This window comes from Grus americana, chromosome 7 (assembly GCF_028858705.1).
Source record: "Grus americana isolate bGruAme1 chromosome 7, bGruAme1.mat, whole genome shotgun sequence".
In the NCBI taxonomy this organism is placed as follows: Eukaryota; Metazoa; Chordata; class Aves; order Gruiformes; family Gruidae; genus Grus; species Grus americana.
In genome coordinates this window covers 23295174-23319252 of record NC_072858.1, presented here as the reverse complement: position 1 = coordinate 23319252, position 24079 = coordinate 23295174, and the positions used below count along the sequence as shown (strand labels likewise).

Here is a 24079-nt window from a genome sequence, read left to right as displayed (position 1 = left end):
GTGCTTTGCCTGAAGCCCCATGCTGCCGACACACAGACAGATCGCTGCCTTGCCTGCCCGCTGCGGTGGCTTCCATGAACCGGCGACAGAAAGATCTAACTGGGGAGCTGATTCTTGAGAGACAGACCAAAGAGCCCCATGAGGGAAAGGAAAGGAGAGGGCAGGCTAGGTGAAGAGGGTCACACAGACACACAAAAAACATCAAACAGTGCATAATGGGGCTTTCTTTTCGGGGCGTTCATTGCGGTAATAGTGATGAATTGGAACGGGAGATGGGTGGGAGGAAGCCAAGTGACAAGTGCTGTGTGCTATGCATATAATTTCACCGTGACCTCTCTGCCTGAGCCCTGAACTATCAGGCGAGGGCCTTCCTCTCCAGCCTGCCAAACCCTTCTGAGCAGCGAGGAAGGTCAGAGATGGCCCATCTTTGTTAGCATTGCATATCGAGGCAGTACAAGCAACACACGATCCAGCTGAGCAGCCTCTTCCTCCCCAGAGCTGCCTCACACATGGCAGAAGACAGATGTCTCTTTTGCACGGTTCCCAAACAGTCAGCAACCTGGCCTTTTGGCAGAGAGTTCAACAAAGGACCAGAGCAGGAGAGTTTGACCACGAGACGACTTTATAAAAAGTTACCTGATTTCTCTGTTGCACTCCAGAGGGTTTGCAGCCAGCTTGGTCTTGTCTGACAGCTCTGGCTGCCCATGAAATTCCTTTAAATCCTTTGTGAAATAGACCCTCAGTTTCCCAAAGCAGAGCATTTAAATAAACAAGAGAATAAATTAGAAAGAAGCTGAAGAGGAAATGAAGCTCTTGGTGGCTTATCTCACCTCCTTTTTAATATCCTCACTGGCTGAGTGCTAAAGCTCTGTGCCCCAGAGCACTTTTCTTTGTTTGTTTTTTGAGCTGTATAAATACAGCTGTGACCTAGATGCTGGGGAAGCTTGCCCCTCTTCAGAGAGCACCTCCAGGCTGCTGCATCTCAAGAGCAGCACTCTTCAAACTACTGGGATGCCAGGTAGCACCCAGCCTGGCTGGGGCAAGAAATGCCCATGGCTGCTGCACAGCCCTGCGGCTGCTCCGCGCTGTGTGCCTCGGAGCACAGGGACAGCCTCCAGCAGCTGCAGAGCCTTCTGCCCTCGCCAAACCTGCACAAGGTTGATGCGTCCTCGTTGTCATACAAGAGAGGCAGGACGGAGTGAGACCCACTCAATCTGCCCATACAGCTGACAGATGCATCTTGGTTCACCCCAGCTGAGGCTCTGCTCCAGGCTTACTCTGTGGTTTTCACATTTGCCTGTAACCTGTCCAAGATACAACATGGTACTTGGGATCCAATCTCCTCTTTGACGTCATCTCAGGGACTCAGATACCCCTGGAAATGCAATCAATGTTGTCTGAAAGATAGCAGGCCAGTACAAGGTATTCCCACTCTGCTTGGCAAAGAACATGGCAAACCAAATTGTTCCATTGAATCAATTCCTGCTGCATTAAATTCACGTTAATATAAGCCAATGTAAGCACTCTTGCATCTCTATTTAATGCCAGGTGAAAGCATTATTTAATTATAGGTGACAGCGACTTCCTCAATTCTGTTGCTGGTTTGGGGAATATAATTTTCAGGTAACAGGAGAGCAGTTGAGATTCCCCAGCCCAGCTGGCTGTGGCAATGCCAATGGCACTGTACTTGCCGGAACACCACAGCCGAGCAAGGACTCAGTCTCTGGCTGAGGATGTTGCTTGATGTCCTCCTCACCTCCCTCACTGCTGAGGCCACTTCCAAGAGAACAGGAAGGAAAATGCTGAAAAAGAGAGACTGGAAAGGACCAAATGTTTTGACTGTTTGGATTCATTTGGTGAATGGCTTTGGCTGAAAATATACATTGAATCATTTCAGTCTGGCATTCCTTAAACAAAGCTTTCTGATCTTCTGTTTTGAACTGTCATTATTTTGAAATTTGCCTACATTTAGAAAGATGAAAGAAAGTGGAAGCTGTCAAACAACAAGTGAAAGAACTTTGAAGCCTAAATAAAAGCATTTCCTTTTAAGGCAAATTAAGTGTTTGGGGTCAGTTTGAAGATACATAGCTTTTGATGCTTTTGCTTTGCAAACACTTCCTCACACTCCATAAAGTTTACATTTAAATTCAGCCCATACCCCTAGAACAAGAGAGAGGGTGGGAGCATTGTCGTCATTAAATGAAAAAACCCATTATTCACACAGTGCTAATTATCCTGGGCCAAAGCAGTCAAAATACTTCTCTCCAGAGAGTGGTACAGTTCAGGGGAAGGATAGGACGACCCATGATGGTCAGCCCTGTAGCCTGTGCGTGCTGCTTGGAGGAAACCAGAAGCTATCAGCAAGCACAGCCCCTCCTGGACAGCAGGGTGGAGCCGTCAGAAATATACCGCACGATCCCTCTCTTTCCTGTTATTCACAAGCTTTTCGGTGCTGTCAGCTTCCAGTGACAAATGCTTCCTGCTCGGCCCGTGGCATCACTAATCAGTTGCTCCAAGCCCATGATGCGAGATTTGTAATTACATTCCTTGGCTGTCGGTGCAATGACCGTACTGCCTCCGTACTGGCCATGCTAACACGGCGGGAGTGGGCAGTAAGGGATTTATGGGAGGATGGAGCATGGTATAACTCAAAACTATCCACAAGAGAAAGTGAAGAGCATTGCATGAAGCACAGAAACCTAAGTCACTGCAAGAAACATTAGCGAGCTCTTGTCTGAATGAAGAGCAGCTTCACCTGCAAGCTAGTCCTGCCCGTCAGCTTCAGCTCGTGCTGCCAGCTCCAGCCCAGGACAGTTTTATGTTGAAGAAAAGCCCATCACACACATTGAAGTAGCAGATCATGGCTGAAATGAGGCAAGACAAAGTGCTGATTAGATGATCAAAAATGCAGATCTTTTATTATACCTCAATTGGACAAGAGGCTTCAAAACAACTGTCTTGCAGCTCCCACTGAACTTCAAACCTTGGCTTCAGAGGAAAAATGTGATTTTACAGCAGTCAAAATAATGACTGGCGGGCTCTAGATAAGCCAGAGTTCCCAGTGCAGATGCTGATCCTGTAATTTAAGCTTTCTAAGAAATTTGTGAGCCAGCACAACTCTGGTTTATTGCCAGCTGAGCAGGGATACATGTACTGAAAACCCGTCCCCAAAACTTAGTCAGGTGAGCACTCACAAGGGCAGAGTTCTCTTTAGTTACGCAGGTGTAAAGTCAGCGTAGTGCACCTTAACTCTGCAGGGTCAAAACCGTAGTGGGAGTAACTCAGCGTAGCATAGCTGAGAGCCTGAGATTCCTTTTCTTCCAGCTGAGAGTGTTTCAGTCTGATGTACCTGAAAGCAAATCTGGCACCTATTTATACATTATGTTGTTACTTTCCTAGAGCAACTTTAACCATCTGCTTCATAAATTGTGTCTGTCTGATCCTGTGCATCTTCACCTTCAAAAAAATAGGTGAGATGTTTTTCCTTCTTCATAGGTTTCATCAACTCAAAAATGGGCACGTGGCATTTGTTCCAATGCTACTTGACAATCGCCATGTGGGGAATGGGAAAAATTTCAGTCCTGTTAGCTGAATGTTTTAGAAAGCTTCAAGTGGGAGGACAAAGACTGGAGGAGACTCATCCTGGAAAATGTTTGCAGTTCTATGGTTGCTAACCCTCCACTGCTAGCAAAAACTCTCTCAACAGGTGCCGAGAGGAAAATATTTAGACCAGAATGTGACAGAGCAGGTTCTACGCTGCACTTGGCATGACCAGAAGATAGCAAGGGCTGTTTAGGTATTTCCAGTCTATGGAAAAGAAAGTCCTGGAAGGGTCCCTAAAGAGGCCTTCTCTGAGCAATCATTTTGGGGGCAACCAGCTAAATTACACAAGTTTTCTGTGTAATTTAGCCAGCCATATCTGAGCCATCCTGATGCTAACAGGCCTTGTGGCAGGGCAAGCAAGGGGAAGCATCCCCCTTAAAAGCTTTTACCCTTTCATGCTGACCACAGAGGTGGCTGGCCCTGCAGGGACAGGCAGACACTGCAGGCTCTGCCCGATTTGCCTTTTGCTCATTTGTGTTTGCTGGGATCACTTCAATAAAATGCAAATTAATTTCCTATTAAATAGCCCAAACTGCCTGCCCTGAGCAGCCTCTGAAGGATGGCTGTGAAACAGGGGCTTCCAGCATACCTCCAGCATACTGGGTCCAACCTTCAGTCTGGTTTATGTCCTCCACAGAGGTAAATCCCCCTTGTCCCAAGGCCCAGAGCAACCACTCTATACCTTTTCCCTCCTTGTTTGTTTGTTTGTTTGTTTGTTTGTTTTTTCCTGGGGACCTGTATTCTCAGGAGTTGGAAGTTCTCTCTAACTCTTGCCAACAGCCAGATTTTTCTCCGTGCCTGCCCAAAACACACCTTTGCTTTCAAGTGCCTTCAGCCCTAGGCACAGAGCACTGGAAGTCTGGGCCACTTTTCTCTCCTCCTGCCCTTTTTGCCCTACAAACCTAGCAGCTGCTAACATGAAGCAAGGCCTTACAGTGTTATGCACTGGACAAATATGGAACAAAAAGAGGGTCCCCATCTGAAAGAGGTGACAGTCAAATGCTTCATGCTCTCTCCCTAATCCTGAGGTTACAGCCAAATGTTTTACTTTATCCTCTTTTCCAAGAGCTCCTCTGTCCCTTGTTGTCTTCCCTTGTGTTTCTACAGCTATAACAAGGGTTGGATTTGGCTTGGTGTCTCCACAGGGCAATACAGACATGCCATCGGTCACTGCAACAGCAAACGGGCAGAAAGGGGAGTTGTTAAATGTGCAAAAAGGTGGTACAGAGTGGCAGAAAGCCTACATTTACAAGGAGAATGAGGAACTTTTGACTACCTATTTCAGGACAGCTTAAAACCCCCCAGATTTCAGAAGCTGATACTCGTGTACTTTCTGAAAATCATGCTTCTGAAGCTGGGCACCCCAAAATCCCTAGCTGCTTTCAGATACGTTGGTTATAGTGTGTTTGATTCAAGCTTTTCCCAGCAGGCACCATATGGGCTTTGTTCTCCCTGTGGGTCCTGGGGCTGTGCCCCTTCCCACTGCACAGACACGCTAAGGACTCAGTTTTATGGCTGAGTAACCTTGGTCTTGACACCGCTTCTGCAGGCTCTGCCTGAGAGGAAAATAAAAATCATGAATGTGAATGACTAGTTGGCTTGGAGTCATCACAGTTTTTATATGATTTCATGTGACCTCTGTCCCAACCTCAGACACAAAAGCATCTGGACATAATAATACCTGTTTATAAATAACATTGTATCATCATTTGTTTAAAAAGAAGTAAATCCTAATGATTATTTTTTAACGCACCATGAGCTTTCTGACATAATGAAAAGACAGGAAGAGTCCCAAGGCTGGCATTTCCCCAAAAATGTAGATTGTTGTGGGAAAGGAGACAGAGTAAGCTTCCTGCTTTTGTAAAGGAAACTTATTTTTTGAAGTAAGATAAACTTAGAGCACTGCTTTTGTAAAGATCGAGGCTTATTTTACTTACTGATATCACATGCACATCAGCAGGCAGCGCCAAGGTGGAAGTGAGCCTCTGCATGTACTTGTTAGCAGCACGTTCGGCAGAGTCTGCTCGCGGCACAGGAGAGGACGCTTGCTGTGCATGGGGAAGTCCTGGGGCCAGAAGTGGCGAAGGTGGCCGGGAAGCACCGTTGCCTTTCCTCTGCCACAGGATCACTGTCTGTCTCCAGTACTGCTCTTGGCTGAGCAGCAGTGAGACTCTGCAGGTCCTGGGTGGGGAGAGAGAGGATCCTGCCGTAGCCAGACAGCAGGCTTGATCCTGCAGACTTTCTTCAGGCATCTCTTAATGACTGAGAAAGTAGCAGCAGGGACATAAGCTGGGATCTGCTAAAGATCAGTGAAAGATGTTCCTTCACTTTGGCAGCTTTGGTTCAGGCACACATCCATCTCACTGGCCCACCAGTGACGAGGGTCCAAGTTCAGCAGTGCCATAATGGTTACGGATTGCCAAAGGCAGACAAAACGTACCCCCCCCAAGTTGGTCACAAAGCAGCAAATCACTGCAACCTGCAGATATGTACGTGCCTTTGGGTAGGAGCCAAGCTCAGCCTCAGTACACATAAATGTGACTTGTACTGAGGGCTACGGGCTAGATCAGCCATACTAACACCAGCCATCTATACCGTACAGCAGGACTATGTTTGTAAGGGTGCTGTGGCCAGTAAAAGACAAAAATTAGCCTGGGAGGTGGAACTAGAAACAGGCCATCACAAGGTTTTTCTCTGTGTCAGCCTGTGATCAATCACAAAAGTCCCTCTGATGGAGCATCTTGCTGGGTAATCCAGAAAAGAGCTGTGAGCAAGCAATGCTGTAGCTCAGGTCTGGCTATAACCAAAGCCCCTCGCAAGAGAAAACCTGAGTGTCTTTACTACAGCCCGCAGGACTGTAAGGAGCATTCTAGGCTCCCAACTGCTAGTGAAGATTGCTCTGCTGTTACTCCATGGTCCAAGCTGTATTGTCATTGCAGGTGAACCAAGGTAACAGCAAAGCCCTGGGATCTGGTCTGGGATACCTGGAACACATTTGCCAACTGATTGAGAAGATTGGGCAGCTGCAGGAGCACAACCTGCGTCTCCAAAAGCAAGTGTGCAGCTTGCAGAAAGAGCAGAAGATGAGCCAGATAAGAGAGGTAAGGAGACACCATAAGCATCTTCCATTAAATTATATATTTTAGGCCCAGATGGAAAGTTCCAAGTCTGTCGGAGGGAAGATGCTAGTTAACTTGGCCCCACGCCCAGCTGGGCTGGGTGCTCTGGTCTTCAGGGAGCCCTCACCCACCATGGTGGGCTCAGCTTCCCTTAGAGTGGGCTTGGGTTTCTGTTCTTGTTCAATTTTGTTTCCCAGATGTCATAGCTACCATGTGCTTACTTCTGTTACGTTAAAAAGGGTCCCTCTCATGCAATGGTCAGCTCAGAGTCAGTAGCTTTTGCTTCTCTACAGTTGAAAACTTCCCAAGAGCACATCTCCCTCGTCAATGCCATCAAAACAAAACATTTCCATGGACCTTCTTAGGCACTGTGTTTTGAATTAAAAGCTCTTTCTTTTCCTTCTTGTTTCAAACCATCAAAATCCCAGAATTTCCCACAAAACAGACACAATGGAAAAGACAAGCAGTGATACCACTATCCAACTCCATGCTCTCTTTCCCTTCTTGTGCATCTGAGCTGCCAAATGAAGAATGTCTGACATGAAACATGTCAGTGTTCCCATGTGTCTTTTTTTTTTTTTGTATCAGCCAGAGCTAGCTGGGAAATTTGACTGAAATTCGCAAATCATTTCAGCATCCTCCTAAACAAGATTTTTTAGCACCTGCATGTTTTGTGTAGCTCTACTCCACCTCTGCTTCTCAGTTCTTTTTCTCTGGCCATCACACCTCCCCTCCCTTTCTATTTATTTTATCACCCCCCCAAAGGAACAGAAGGGGTTTGTCACACCCAGCTATTTCATCCCAGCCATGCTGTGGCGAGTCTTTTATTCTCCCGACAGCGTCATTCCTCCCCTGGTGCTGCTCTCCCACCTGCTGGGACTGGATCTGCAGTAGGTGACTGACTCCTCCTCAGAGCCAAAGCCAAGTTGTGAGTCAGGTTGCAGAGCAGCAGAGCCCGTCATTTCCATGTACCCATCTCTCACGCTCAGAAGAATGCAGCCTCCTACATAGAGCCTGGGAATTGTTAACACATTTCCTGAAGCTTTACAACTGTGAGTCATTGCTCAAAGTAACTCTTCCAAGCTGCAAATTCAGGGTCAAATCCTCATCTGGTGTATGTGCTCCCTCCTCCCCAGCTCCCACTGAAATGAAAGGCACCGTGTTTTCATTTAAATATTTGAAACTTTGATCTTTTTGATATTTTCCAAGATCTCTCAGGAGTGCCTTCTCAGCCACATTTGTCCCATACTGTTCAGTGGGAATTGGACTCCCAGATGTAATGTTCAGGACTTGCAATGTAGTCTACAAAACTGGGTGATCTCTCTCGGGTATCTTTGTGGTGCCTGCATCTCCTATATCTGAGCAGCTCTCTGTCATTTCCTTCTTCAGAGTCACAGCCCCTCTGTGTAGAAGAGGAACACTACTATCCCCATTTGCCATGAGATGTGGAGGTTGCTGTCCACATCACATTTTGGAGGGTGTCCTAAGGCTACTTTCCAAACCATGTTCACTCTCCATGCAGACTATGAGCATGGAAAGGTTTCCATGCCCCAGTCCTGGCTAGGGAAGACACAATCCCCAGAGCAGAGATGGGTTAGTGTGGTACTAAGAGCTGATTGTGAGGATGGTAGATGGCCAGTGCTCCCAATGCTGTTCTTGAGAGCTGACAGACGTCAGCCATCACCACAGAGCCTGATGACATTTTGATCCTGGGACACAAAGGGAACACGGTTACTCCACATACTTTGCTTTACAAGGAAATCTTTAGTGCCCTGGGCCAAAAGCAGCATCTTTCATCAAAATTTCAAAGCACACACTCCCCCCTCCACCCCCCCAAGTTATAGGTACTGCAAAGTGCCATGCTGTGGCAGCATACGCAGGTGAGATGTTACGTTAAAACTGTCAATTGCTTGGAGGTCTCCAGAGCTGCTAAACTGGTGTTGGCCTGTCCTGGTTCCCTTTCCACTTCAGCTGGATAAAGCTCTCCTTGCTTTCTGCCCTGCTAAACTCTTGTGCAACTTGGCTGTGCAAGGTAGATCTCCCCAGCCCACCACACCAGCCACAGCAGAAGTACACCAGCCAAAGTACCACAGGGATCTCACCAGTCAGATTCACTGCAAGAAAACTATGGCATCCCATCAATAAAAATACAAGATACTATTGTCTGTGCACTTTCCAAACCAAATAGCATTATCTTAAAATGCGAGTCACTATTATAACGGATCTGTTTATTTACACAAATGCCTTAGCTGAGCAGCTCTGTGTTTAGAAACTTCTATTCAATTCATTCTGAGAAAGAAACCAAAAAGATGCTGAGTATCAGGCAATTTAAGTTAAACACCAACGAACCCATGAAAAATTTACATTACCAACTCCAGGCTCCTCAGCCTTTTAGAGAATTAAATAATTTGTCTGGGTTCTGATGGGTCTCAGGACAAGGCTGGGCATCCCTGCGTTGGAATGATTGCAATTTGCCTGTACCATCGCACTGCCCGGTTACTTGGGGCTGTCGCAGCCTGAGACTCTGCATAATTTGTTCTTGTCTGGTGTAGGAGTATCTTCTGCAGCATTGTTCCTGTGGAGCTACCAGCATTTTCCTCAACTCGTACCAAGACACAAAGACGTTTTTTGGTGGGAGGAGCAGACCTCACAGCCTCTTGGTTCAGACTGGAAACCCTTCTGATCTTTCCATCATCCCAGAAATAGGAGCGAACACTGAAAAGCTGAACAGCTGCAAAGGTGAGTTCAAATACTTCTAACCTGCCCTCCTGCTTGCCACCAGTTGGTGAAATAAGCTGACCAGCAAGCTCCTTTTCCCTGGGAAAGACAGATGGGAACAGAGCAAGGTGTTAGTGGAACTAAACCTTAGCTTTCCAGCTAAAAGATGCATTTTAAAATGCTTTGTCTATAGCTAGGATTTTAACACTTGCTGCCTCACGTGTGTGAAACAGGACTTCTTGCACTGCCGCTGTGGCTACAAAGATTAGGACAAATGCATTATAACATGGGTCTCTCTTTTGGAAACTTAGCATGCCTGAATGGGTCCATTAGTGGAGCCCCTCCACATGGCTTTAAAATCTCCCCAGCCAAGGTAGGATTTGATCTAAGATGGAAAGCCTTATGTCTGTTGTTAGTCTCCTACCCTTTCAAGCAGGCACAGAACACATTCCTGGATGATGACTTATTCTATAGACCAAGTGGAAATAAGCCCCAGCTGCAAAGCTTGGATCCAGATACCAACTTTTCCAGAAAGCTGAGAAAGACTGGGCTAAGTCTGCTGATGATAAAGCCAGCTGAAAAGTCTGGATCCAATGTTAGATGTGAACCAGCCCACTAAGCAAGCCCGATCAGTTTATTTCAAACCTTGGACTTCATTCTGCCTCTAATACCTGGTGAGATGCAGAACATCAACGCACCTCCTGGCAGGGCTGAGTCAGGGTATAAATGGCCTTTGGGATCTCTAGTGCTGAGGCTCTGAAATGCTCTTTCCTGGCAGTTTCAGAGCAGGCCTGGAAGGAAAATAAGACCATGAGGAAGCCATTAGAAAGTCCTGCTGTGGTCAGACACTTTATTGGAGCATTTACCTAATTTCCACTGCAGTGTGGCATGAAGACACATGGGGCCTCATCCCGTCATTAAGTCCTTAGGGTTCTCATTCCATCTGGGGTTGCGGCTTGCTGGAAGCACTGCCCAGAGGCCATCCTAGAAGGACACGGGCTGAGAAACGTGAGCAAGTCCTTGAATTTCATTGCAGGAAGTGAGAGATACCTGGATTCAGGAAACAGCCAGCCGATGGTGGGGCTCAGGAAGTCGTCCAACAATAGGAACAACAAGGAGAATGAGTTCAGAGAAGCTGGTAGCATGGCTGAGGGACAGGCTTTTCCGTCAAAGGACCCGGCAGTAAGAAAGGTGAGTGATAAGCTTGGAGCCAGACTCTGAGTGGGACCTGTGGGAGAAGCAGGGAGAAATTCTGTTCAGGCAGATCAGAGCGGGGTGCCGGCAGAACAAGCCAACCCTGTCTGCTACTGAACAGGGCTGGGGTGCTGGGGGCCAGGGTGCTCTGTGCCTCTCTGCTCCCAGCCTTAAATGAAGATAATGGCTGTGTCTTTGTGCCAAGGAAGGCACAAACAGTGCTGGTGCAGGAGAGAGGAGCACTGCAGGCAGCAGCATGGGCTTTAGCCCTTGCTAACTTCACATAACACATGAACTCTGTCATAAGTGTCTTCACTACTGCTGCTAGAGAGATTAAACCAAGCACACATTTGCTACCACATATAAAAAAATACAGTGAGTCAATCCTCAGCTGGCAGCACTTATTACCAGACTGGCAGCATATGAATATAATTAGCTCCAGTCCCCAAAGCGTGTTTCAGGGAAAATGTGTTGCTGAAGTCCAAGGGAGCCAGGACGAATGCTTTTCCTCTCCCTTTCTTTCCCATTGTTTGTGGCTGCCTCAGCACTTTCAGGTTCCGGTGGGGATCAGAAGTGCTGAAATGCCAGGGCAAAGGCTCTAATCAGAGTATTCCCAGCCTGACAGGAAAGAGGAAGGAGTAGGTCTCTAATGGGAAAGACCTTCTCATGAAATTTCCACCCCAAATTTGCAAATAGGTTGCAAACATTTTGTTGAACTTCAGAAACCAAATCAAGGCTGAATCCTGAAAGGTGCTCAATGCTCTGGCTTGTGTCCAGCCAAGTTCTGGAGTATGAACTTTATTTTAAACACAAGGGAAGCCCTGATGACTTCACAGGCCTACAGAATCAAGATCCACACTCTTTAAACTGAATACTTGTGCTCTCTCGTCACACCGCACCTTAGTATTGTCACTTAGAATTGTATTTTGTACCCTGAGCATGAAATGCCTCATTTCCTTCTCCAGTGCAGGTACTGTATGGGAATCCTGCTAGACTAGTCGCCAGGCTACTAGGTGCTGCTATACACACGAACTGGCAGTCTAAATACAAAAGAGAGGTGAGAGGTGGAGGAGGAAAGAAGGGATTATCACACGCGTAAGGGACTAAAGTGTAAAGAGATAAAAGTGATAGAGAGAACTAACACTTAAAGGAAATAGCAGGATCATTAACTAGCTTAAGCCACATATCTAGTAATCTTAACCCTTACGTAAGATGTTTTAACAAGAACTAGCGTAAGGAAGGGTCAAGATGACCCTTCGCTCTGCTTGCATTTTTGTAACCAATCACAAGATAAGGAGGTAGTAAATCAGAAGGGATTGAACACGGAGGATTCTCTGCTAATTAGGAACCGGTCTGAGTAAGTTTTGTGGTGAAGGTGAAAAGTGCACAGTGAGGAAGACATACGGCCTTCATCCCTGAGACCCCGGCCCACGACCACCAAGAGGCAGTGCGCGTGTGCAGCTGAGAGGAGTTAAAGGCGGAGACAATGGAAATGAACTCATTGTAATAAGACCACCTTTCCGCGGAAAGATCATGAATATGTATAGGTGCTTTTTGAATATGTAACATTCTATCATATAAAACTCAAAGGGAAGTGCTGCAAGGCGCGCACGATTTTGGTGGGACGACCCCCCGTGCTGCCCAGCGCTGAATAAACATACCTACTTTACAACTTCACAGGTTGTGGAGTCTGTTTTCCGCGCGTCATTTTGGCGAGCCAGGCAGGAGACACTCTGCTCGGCTGCGGGATCGACTGCGGAGCGGACGCTCCTAGGCGCGCCCCGAGCACTTTTCTCGGAGGAGCCTCCACTTCCAGCCGCTCACCACGGGAGTAGACAACGACCTCCTGAAGTTGCGGATAAACGGTATGTTTAGTAAGGGGGCCAGTAAGTCGCTGGGGACGCCCGCGCTTGGCCGGGGCTGCTGGTAAATCGCGCAGAGACGTCTGGCGTACGGCATAGTCCCCGTATGGGAGGAGGGTACCCTGTACATTAAGGAAAAGGGGGATTCGCTGACCGATAGAGCGGCCGCTAGCGATCTTGGGAGTAGATCGAGTGAATCCGAGGTTACCGCTGCATCCCAATATTGGGAGCCAGGACGGACCTGCTAATGACTGTATAAGAAGCAGGAGAAGGGTAAGCGGGCCTCTCTACTTGAATAATATTTGCAGCTGCTGGAGGGATAATAACTGGAGTGAGGATTGTATGTTAAAAGTTTGTTGTGTGTATGTATGTGTGTTTTGAGACACAGCGCTGCTGTGAAGCGAGTGGGAGTCCTGATTTGCGGTTCCGTGATTCCGCGAGGAACACGGCCAGAGACGGACAAAGCGCCTGGACTGTTTGTAAAATTTGTAAATGCCATGATATATATGTAAGTTGGGTTGGGCTGCCGTAGTGTTTAGTCAGTCTCTTAAGTATCGGGGAAGGTGTGTGGCTGATCAAAGTGGTAGGACAGAGAGTCACTCCTTTGGTGGTTTAGGGCTTGAACTTTGGGAAATTAAAACAAAGCACAATAGCTAACAAGAAAAGACCTAGAAAATAAGGATAAAGAAACAGAGAGATGGGTAACTCTCAGAACAAGGATATCTTAAGTAAAAGCCCCCTCGGTTGCATATTGACACGCTGGAGGGATATTGTTGGAACTGGGGGTACAGAGAATAAGAAGACCCTCATTAAATATTGCAATCAATGGTGGCCGCTTTATAAGCTGGAAGATGGAGCCAGGTGGCCACTTAATGGAACAATTGATTACAACACTATGTTGCAATTAATGCTGTTTTTGAGGAGAGAAGGAAAATGGGATGAAGTGTCATATGCAGATATGTTTTTCACCCTCCGAAACCATCCGGAGTGGCAAAGGGACTGTGGAATGGTGCCGCCACAGGACCCTATGGTACTTGCCCTAGAGCGGGAAAATAACAAAGGACTTAAAGGTAAACTGAGGCGGTGTTGCTCGGCATGTAGTATTGGGCAAAGATGTACTAGGAAAAATAAAATACACCTGGCATCAGAACAAGATTTAACTGATTTGTTTAAGCCTCCCCCTCGACCACAGGAACAGGATGTGGACTCGGAAGGAGCCTCCACTCCCCCGGGAAGCCCTGTATCCTCCCGTATCAGGAAAAAGTCTGCCCCAACAGTCTTACAAGCACCTCTCCGAGAAGCAGTAGGGCCTGACGGTGGGACGATGTTAATTAAGGTACCTTTCTCCACCACTGATTTGGAAGCATGGAAAAGGGTTGCTAAGGATTACAGGAATGATCCGGTAAATGTAACTAAACATTTCCAGTTTATTATAAAACAACACAACCCCGACTGGAATGACATACAATTATTATTAGAATATATGACTGAAACGGAAAAGCAATTAATTTTAAAAACTGCAGGGAATTTGGCTGAGGATCATTATAAAATTACGGGAGGAGATGTTAAAGAATATCTCCCCCTTCAAGATCCAAAATGGGATGCAAACAGATCCACGCATATGGAAAGACTGAAGGCATACCAGGGATGGATTTTAAAAGGAGTGGAGAGGGCCATTCCCAAAACTATAAACTGGTCGGCATTATATGCAATCAAACAAGGTCCTTCCGAGTCACCATCCGAATTCTTGGATCGACTAAGGGACGTAATGCGCCGCAACACACCGCTGGATCCTGGGTCAGAGGTAGGAACGCAACAACTAGTTTCTTTGTTTTTGGGCCAGTCTACAGGAGATATTAGGCGCAAACTCCAAAAGCTGCGTCCCACAGAAGGAAGGAACCTGGAAGTATTGCTGGATGAAGCGTGGAGGGTGTTCAGTAATAGAGAGGAAGATTACAAACGGGGACAAAGAAGGGTGGTGGCGGTCGTCAGGGAGGAGGAGGAAAGAAAACCCAGACGAGGACCGCCTCGATTAGGCAGAGATCAATGTGCGTTATGCAAAAGATTTGGACACTGGAAAGATGATTGTCCGGAAAAGCGGAAAAATAAGGAGAAGGGGCGGAATAGTCAGAAAGAAAGAATAATGGCTCATTTGAGGGAAGACTGACGGGGACCTGGGGAATCCACCCTAGCGGATCCACTGGTTATAATGAAGCTAGGGAAAAAGCAGAAGAAGGTAGAATTTCTGGTGGACACAGGGGCGACGTATTCGGTCTTGAACCAAGCTTTGAGGCCCCTGGGAAATGACTATATCATGGTGAAAGGGGCAACTGGCCAAAGTGAAAAGGTATATTTTTGTGAACCTCTGAGATATAAATTGGGAAAACAATGGGGCATCCACAGATTTCTGTACATGCCCAACTCCCCGAGAGCACTGTTGGGGAGAGATTTATTGGAACAATTAGGTGCGATAATTAAATTTGAAAAGGGAGAGATTACTCTGGAGGTGAATGACCAACAGTATATCCAAATAATGAGCTTATCCCTAACTAATGTTCCTATAGAGGGAAAAATCAGCGAAGAAATTGCGAACCAGGTATACCCCGGGGTTTGGGCCACTGATGTGCCCGGAAAAGCAAAAAATGCTACACCTGTGGAGGTCAAACTCAAAGAAGGACGACAGCCAGTAAGAATCAAGCAGTACCCCCTGAGGAAGGAAGACAGGGAGGGAATTCGACCAGTAATAGAAAAATTTTTACAACTAGGATTATTAAGGGAATGTGAATCCGATTTTAACACTCCCATATTACCTGTCCGTAAACCCGATGGGTCGTACCGGGTGGTTCAGGACCTACGGGCTATAAATAAAATAACTGAAGACCTCTACCCGGTAGTGGCAAATCCATATACCTTGCTGACTGTATTGACACCTGAACTAACCTGGTTTACTGTTTTAGACCTGAAGGATGCCTTCTTTTGCCTCCCTCTCCATAAATCCAGCCAGAAAATATTTGCATTTGAATGGGAAAATCCTAAAAGAGGGCGTAAAACTCAGCTTACTTGGACGGTGTTACCACAGGGGTTCAAAAACAGTCCTACTATATTTGGTAACCAACTCGCAAAAGATCTTGAGTCCTGGGAAGCCCCGCCTGAGGAAGGGAAACTGTTACAATATGTGGACGATATCCTGATTGCAACCAAAACAGAGGACGCTTGTATGACCTGGACGGTTAGTCTGCTAAATTTTTTAGGGCTCCAGGGATATCGGGTATCCAAGAAGAAGGCCCAAGTGATGCAGCGTAAGGTGATTTATCTGGGCTATGAAATCAGTGCTGGACAAAGAACTTTGGGACAGACCCGGAAAGAGACAATATGTCAAACTCCGAGACCACAAACAGTGAAAGAGTTACGAACCTTCCTGGGGATGACTGGGTGGTGCCGACTATGGATCTATAACTATGGACTGCTTGTTAAACCTCTGTATGCACTGACAACCACTGAACAAAAACACCTTAAATGGAATAAAGAGACCATACAGGCCTTCAAGTTGCTAAAAAAGGCCCTCATGTCGGCCCCAGCCTTGGGACTCCCAGATGTGAGTAAACCGTTTTTCCTTTTTTCCCATGAGAAGCAGGGGATTGCCCTAGGAATACTAGCACAAGATCTGGGCCCGTATCGACGAGCAGTTGCCTACTTTTCTAAACAATTGGATGCAACTGCAAAAGGTTGGCCTGGATGCCTGCGAGCAGTCGCGGCTGTAGTACTAAACATCCAGGAAGCCCGAAAATTCACCCTGGGCCAGAAAATGACTGTGTTGGTGTCCCATACAGTATCTGTAGTACTGGAAGCGAAAGGTGGACACTGGCTTTCCCCACAAAGATTCTTGAAATACCAGGCTATAATGGTAGAACAGGATGATGTGGAGATCATAGTCACTAACATTGTCAATCCAGCCTCTTTCCTCAGTGGAAACACAGGGGAACCAGTGCATCATGACTGCCTGGAGACCATCGAAACAACATATTCCAGCCGTTCAGACCTGAGAGACAGTCCTATGGAGAACACGGAAAACTGGTTCACGGATGGAAGCAGCTACGTCCTAAGTGGTAAAAGACATGCCGGATATGCCATTACCACCAGTCAAGAAATCATAGAGTCAGGGCCTTTACCCATGAGTACCTCTGCACAGAAGGCGGAAATAATTGCTCTGACCCGTGCCTTGGAATTGGCCCAAGGCAAAGCTGTAAATATCTATACAGACTCAAAATATGCCTTTGGAGTCGTACATGCGCATGGAGCAATCTGGAAGGAGAGGGGATTATTGAACTCACAGGGCAAAAATATCAAGCACGCAGAAGAGATCATGAAACTGTTGGAGGCAGTCCAACTCCCTGAGAAAGTGGCGATCATGCACATTAAGGCACATCAGAAAGTGAACTCAGAATTGGAAAGAGGAAATGAGCTGGCGGACAGAGAGGCAAAACAAGCAGCTAAAGGTGAGGTAAATACGGAGGGGGCCTTGGTCCCTGATGGGCAAATCTCCCTAGAAGGTAAGCCAAAATATACTAAGGAAGATCAGAAGCTTATCATCGACCTAGAAGGGTCGTATAATAACGAGGGGTGGGCTCTCACCCCACAAGGGAAACTAATCATTCCCTCTTATCTAACATGGTCTCTGATAAGGGAAGAACATAGGAAGAGGCATTGGGGGGCAGAAGCTCTATATAAACACCTGATTAGAGAGATTGTAGCTAGGAATCTATACACCACCGTGAAACAAGTAACTCAACAGTGCGATATTTGCCTCCAGACTAATCCCAAGAATACCCCTAAACCAGAAATGGGTCAAATTGGGAAAGGCAACGGGCCTGGGCAACAATGGCAGATTGATTTTTCAGAACTCCCAAGAAAAGGGGGGTATCGATATTTATTGGTATTAACTGATACCTTTTCAGGTTGGCCAGAGGCATTTCCTACCAGGACGGCCAAGGCTCGGGAGGTAACCAGAACATTAATACAAGAAATAATACCACGCTTTGGGGTTCCGGCAACCATATCTTCCGACAGAGGACCACATTTCATCTCAAAAGTAGTACAACAAATTAGCTGTCATTTGGGTATAGATTGGCAGCTTCATACCCCATATCGCCCTCAGTCGAGTGGCCAAGTAGAAAAAATGAACCACTTAATCAAACAGCAGATTGTGAAATTGGGACAGGAAACTAACTTGGCCTGGCCTCAGTCTCTTCCTTTGGCTCTCTTGCGCATACGAACCAGGCCAAGAGCAAAAGAGGGACTGAGTCCTTTTGAAATTTTGTATGGACGACCCTATGGAATACAGAAAGGGATGTCCACACAAGCCGGGGAGGAAATTATGACTTCATACATGGTGGCATTAGGCAAACAACTCAGCAGAATTCAAAAACATGTGGTTGGGACTCGAAGCAGGGGTTTGGATGGACCTGTACATAACATACAACCTGGAGATTATGTATATGTGAAGTCTCTTACAGAAAAGACCCTGGAACCACAATGGGAAGGACCGTTCCAGGTACTCCTCACATCCTTCACAGCAATAAAGATTAAGGAACAGAATGCCTGGATTCACCACTCCCGTGTGAAGAAGGCACCTAAATCTCCATGGAGAGTCACGCAAGTACAGCAAGGAAAGCTTACCTTGTCACGACGCTGATTGTAAGCCTAATAGGGGAACTTGAGGCATGGGAGAATAATGCCTTTTTGCAGCTACATGACAAAATTGCTAATGCCATGAACTGGTCTGATTGCTGGATTTGCTCACAATTGCCCACAAACATAGGACAGGGCCACCCGGTGGTCGCCACCAGTTTTCCCAACTCTTCGCAGATAGTCAAGGCCTTTAGTAATATGCCCCTCACCGAATACACAGAGATACCAAAAAGGAATCTTGAGTGGCAGATAGATTTAAGCACACTCTGGAACGAGACCACAGAAGTACCTTGTGTCCAGAGGTGCTACCTGGAAAACACCACAAAGAATATGGGAGGGAATAGCACAGATAAAAAATGTGGAAGTACAAGTTTTGTTGGGGCTTACCCTAATTGCACGAGTTATATCAAGTATGGAGGTGCAAATATGTGGAATAGCAACCAGACTCGAAGACACGTCAGCAGTACTCCCAAAGGCTGGCCCACCCCTGTGGGTCAGGGATGGTACTGGATCTGTGGGAAGTGGGGGTACAAAGTATTGCCCTTAGGGTGGAAAGGTCAATGCGCTATAGGGACTATAGTTCCTAACATTACTATTGTACAAAACTTAACTAGTTCAGGCACACTTGGTCTATTACGAACTTATATGAAACCCGTGGCCCATCCAACCCGGGGAAAACGGAACCCTTTAGTAAAAAGACCAACCAGCTTTCATAGCTTTGCAAGGTGGTTTATCCCATGGTTGGGGGTTTAGTGACTTAGTGGAAAGATTAACATCCTGGTTACCGAATTTGACATGGTTGAAACAATTGTTTGTTACGACAATTACGGTTATGATTCTGCTTATAGCTCTGTGTGTAGTAGTTCGATGTGCTTTAGGGTGTTGTCAAAACACGGGGAATTCTTACAGCGAATGGAAGAAATATCAACTAAGGCAAAGGTTAGAATCAAATAAATATTTTGAGAAAGTATTAGATAAAGAGTCATTGTATTAGCTGTAGTAAAAGAATTTACTAACCTTTTTGAAAAAGGGGGGATTGATAGAGAGAACTAACACTTAAAGGAAATAGCAGGATCATTAACTAGCTTAAGCCACATATCTAGTAATCTTAACCCTTACGTAAGATGTTTTAACAAGAACTAGCGTAAGGAAGGGTCAAGATGACCCTTCGCTCTGCTTGCATTTTTGTAACCAATCACAAGATAAGGAGGTAGTAAATCAGAAGGGATTGAACACGGAGGATTCTCTGCTAATTAGGAACCGGTCTGAGTAAGTTTTGTGGTGAAGGTGAAAAGTGCACAGTGAGGAAGACATACGGCCTTCATCCCTGAGACCCCGGCCCACGACCACCAAGAGGCAGTGCGCGTGTGCAGCTGAGAGGAGTTAAAGGCGGAGACAATGGAAATGAACTCATTGTAATAAGACCACCTTTCCGCGGAAAGATCATGAATATGTATAGGTGCTTTTTGAATATGTAACATTCTATCATATAAAACTCAAAGGGAAGTGCTGCAAGGCGCGCACGATTTTGGTGGGACGACCCCCCGTGCTGCCCAGCGCTGAATAAACATACCTACTTTACAACTTCACAGGTTGTGGAGTCTGTTTTCCGCGCGTCAAAAGGACTTGACCAAGGCTATGGGTGGACTCCAGGGCAGACCTGAGAGCAGAGCCCAGTCTGTTCCCAGCACTGACGGAAGGTCTCACTGTCTTGTTATTTATTAATTTATTTACCTTTTGTTTTTAGGGTCTGGACGTCAGCAAGAACATCTCGGTATGTACTGCCTTTGTAGAATATATTTAGCTTGTACCTGCATTATGGACCAAGCCTTGTAGTTCACAGCATTATACATGAACAAAAGAGGTTTACTGACTCTTGAAGTTTACTATCAAAGCAGCAGACACGCACATATAGTGACTTACTGTGGTCTGTTATTCCCCCAGTCCCACTGCAGACAACAGCTAGCTATCCTTCAGCAACAGGCAAATGCTCAGGCTTTCTGTGGTATTAGCAGCACTTGCTTTTCTGGGACAACACCAGCACAATGAGGGACTAACTGCTGAGGCTTCCAAAACCCTTCCACAGCACACATTAATCCTAGGAGTAAACACAAAGGTTTGATATTTCCATGAGTAAACAGTCTCACTTATGGGCAATTAACTCAACAGCACAGAAACTGGTGTTGCAGTTTTCAGCTGAGCCCATGACCTCATCTGAAGTGTCCAACTGAAAACTTAGCAGAGCGCCAGGAAGAATTACTGCAATAGGCTCTGCCTGGGCTGGTGCGTGCGGCTGGGCAGTCGCCAGGTTGTGTGCCCAAGGTGGCCACAACTCCTGGAGCAATGGCTCTGCTGGTGGCACGGTGGGAAGGCATCTTGGGACAGGGCAGAACAATGCCCCAACAACGGTTCTGAGAACTTCACTGAAACTGGAATTGTTTCTCCTCACTACGCTAGTCCCAGGGCATGATCTAATTTGTTCTGTTCCCAAGGTTTTCCAGCCATTACTTTAGGAAATTTAAAACAGCATAGCAAAAAAGCATGAATGTTTTTGATGCATCATGTCTTTTCAGTTCATGAGGCCAGATGGGCTCAGCCCTGAGAGAGCAAACATCAGGGAGGGCCTCATGAGACTCCCTGACCTCCTGATAATCTCTATTAGCATTTCAAATGTAAGTGCCCAATAGCTGTGGCCTGTAGACGTGACAGGGAAACAAAGGCTTGATCTCTTCTAATTCATGGTCCACAAAATTCACCACCTTGAAAAGGGCTGATAACAATGCACCTGGCCTAATAGAAAGGAGAAGGGAGTCAAGCTGCTTTTTTGGGTTGTTTTTGTTGTAAAGCCCCCCGGGTGCATACTAGTAGGTAGGAAACCAAGCTGATCTTTTCTTTTCCTTTAGTACAGTATAACAATAAGGTAAAACGTGCCTTTAGGCAGCTACTCAGCACTTACCAGTGAAGTGCCCTCACTCTCTGAAACATTAAGTCAGAAGGAACAGCAGGGTCCTAGACACGGGAATGTTACCAAACAAAATACAAAAAGGATGGCATTACTGACAGTTGATCCATCCTGTCTCATTGTGTCCTGCACAGGTACAGGCTGGCCACCAGGTATCATTGCAGGGTGTTAAAAATTCGTTTGTAGGACCTGACTCCTATCTGTTCAAACTAAAGAAGCTCCCCCCTCTTCCCACCACCCTGGAGTAACCCCAAAATATCATGCTGGCCAGATGAGGTCTGCCAGCAACTCACCTCTGGTCCTTCAAGCTGTGGTTTGTTTTTGCTCCCTAGGGTGAGAGCCATGCTTGGGGGAGAATGAGAGATCTTATGAGGAAGACACGGCTGAGAAACCAGAACAAGCTGGGGCTGTCCTCTGCTGCTCTGAAGAGGTCCTGCCCACAGTTGTACAGGTAAGGCAGAGCTGTGGGAGATTTTCACTTAGTGTTGGGAGGAGATGGTGAGAGATTTACTTCTTCCTTAGTGCCCAGGTGCTCCAAGATCCCAACTGGATAATGTTACCTGTGTGAGAGGAATGGAAACATTATGGTCCCCAAAATAAGGTGCTCACCCCCAACAGGGCAAGGGGATGTTCACAATCAGAGTCGTTCTGTAGCCTAATTATCTGTGTTTCTGCTCCCTTCTAAAGCATTACAGTCAAGGTTAATGCTCTCCTCCACCTATCTTCACATCTTTCCTGCAGTGGAACAGTAACCCATATTGCATCTGTGACGGGGTGGGACAGTTGGAATCAGCTGGAAGGTTTCCTATCAGAGGAAGGGGAGATGCAGTTTGCTGAGCGTGTGCTCACGGGTGGGTCCTGTTTGTTGCTGTGGATAAACATTTGGGTCAAGCATGGGGGCTCATTTCTATGAAAGATCTGTGCTGGCCCCTTGGGCAAGTTTGACTACCAGGCTAGTTACAGCATGGCCTCTGAGCTATACTATGCAGTGTATGTCTACCTGAGGTGAGGACAGGGCTGCCAGCTAACCCTTGCACAGATATTCCCTGTGCACTTGCCAAGTCCTCCCAGCTGGTCTGGTGAATTGGGGGTATTTGTGTATATAACTGGGTAACAGGAAGAGCCTGGATATGTTACTCACCAAAGCAGGAGCATTACATGGAGCTGGCCATCTCCCTGTGTTTTTTCAGCTGAGGTCTCAGTAACCTTGAGCAGAACAGCTCAAATGTGCTTAAGCCCTCCTCAGGTTTTAGAGACGGTGATGGTGGGGAAACAGCAGTTGTTTAAGCACTCAGGAATGTCCCATTGTTCCCCTTAGACCGCCTGTACCTACCTTAAAAATGCATAAGGGAACTGGGAATCTTGTAATTACAGCTGGAAAAAACCCCCTCTGTAGTTCATGGAGTGATTTTTCCAGCTGGGAAAAACTTGGTTGGGGCCCAAGCACACGTAACAGGCAAGCTTCCTCCTATTGTTTGGGAAACTGAAAGAAACACAAAGCAGAAAGAGATCAAACAGTTCCACCTAAAATAGATGGTGAACCAGCTGGGGAAAAAATACAAGTTCTTGTGAACCTTCCCTCTAAACCTGAATAGAACCAGGACTTTATTTGAGCTTCAGCAAAGTCCCCTCTCTGTAACCTCCCCCTCGGAGCGGTTTCTCTGCAGCCCCGAGGACACTGCCAGTGCGGGAGAGCGGCACGCTAGGTCCTCAGCTGGCAAAATCGATGTACTTCCAGTGAAGGGCCAGCCCAATAGCTCCTAACAGAAATAGTTTCTGCCACTTTCACACGTGTACTGGACAACTACTACTGTCATAGAAATGCAGTACAACAAGACGCCAAATGGATGAATTTTTTTTTAACCTGGCTGTAACTGGGCAGCCCCACCGATCTTGTAGACTGATTTTTCTGGGCTGCGGCCTTCTCTTTTCTTTCACTAACTTTCTTCTCCCATATATCTACATAAACCCCTTGTCCTTACTCATGCCCCTTATCTCCCTCTATTTCCTGTTCTCCCGCTTCCTAGCTCCTATTTCCTAGCCCTATCTGTATTTGCTCTTGCTCTTTTTACCCCACACCCTGCGACAGCAATGCACTGACACCGGGCTTCTCACTGCTGCCTGGAGAAGCTGGGCACCTTGCTCCTAGGGCATTTTGGATACATAGGTGCCCTCAGGCTCCTTTGAAATAAAAAGTTCAGCTGAGTGGATCAATGACAGCCCTGCAAGTGCTGCTGGACAGAAAGCCAGCTCCTTCCTTCAGCAGTACCGGAACGGTAAAGCAAGAAAGTCTCGCTTGTCTGCAGCTCGTGGCAAAGCAAACGTTGAAGCCCTCATACTCTCAGCATTTAAAGCCACTGTCTTTGTTATAATTTATGAAACATGTTTGTCCTGGCTCCTAGTCCTGTTTGTACATGCAGGCATATAGAATGGGATGGCTTTTGCTTATCTGGGCTTCCTTGGGCTCAGAGACACTCCCAAGGTCTTGAACTGGAACGGGTTGGAGACTGGTGCCCTGTATCACCATATAGCTCTGAAAGAAACAGATTTGTTGCTTTTGACACCCAGTCTCACTTGAGTCATTTGGGCAATTAGAGAGCTCTCTTTGTTTTTGTTACTAGGTCAAAGCAAATCCCCTTTCATGCTCCCACTCTGTTACGATGAATGATCTGCTCCAGGGCAGTTGTTTTGTTTTTCTTTTCTGTCTTTTTTTTTTTTTTTTAACATCTACAAATAATTCTCATAGTAGAGCAAGAACTTGGTTCTTCCAGCAGGAGAGAGGGAAGCCTGCCAAGGTAAACATACTGGCACAAGACTCAGTGGTTTGTCATACATTGTTCTAAATGGGCTCAGGTTTTCATTTCATTTTCTTTTTCCTGCTAGTACTTTTACTCCTGCAAAGCAACATCTATTTTGTGCAAAGGGCCAGAACA

General features: G+C 46.5%; 1 protein-coding gene across 5 annotated transcripts in view; it reads left to right on the top strand.

Annotated features, from left to right (window-relative positions):
• Positions 1–24079, top strand: part of LOC129208603 (uncharacterized) — a 40568-nt gene that overhangs the window by 11859 nt on the left and 4630 nt on the right. For 4 of the 5 annotated variants that reach the window (XM_054831587.1, XM_054831589.1, XM_054831591.1 and 1 more), the window contains exons 3-7: positions 6543–6704; positions 9275–9461; positions 10477–10631; positions 19932–19958; positions 21479–21597. In XM_054831587.1, coding sequence (XP_054687562.1) covers positions 6543–6704; positions 9275–9461; positions 10477–10631; positions 19932–19958; positions 21479–21597 — 650 coding nt within the window. The remainder of the gene's footprint in view (positions 1–6542; positions 6705–9274; positions 9462–10476; positions 10632–19931; positions 19959–21478; positions 21598–24079) is intronic. The other variant, XM_054831592.1, reaches the window with a different exon arrangement.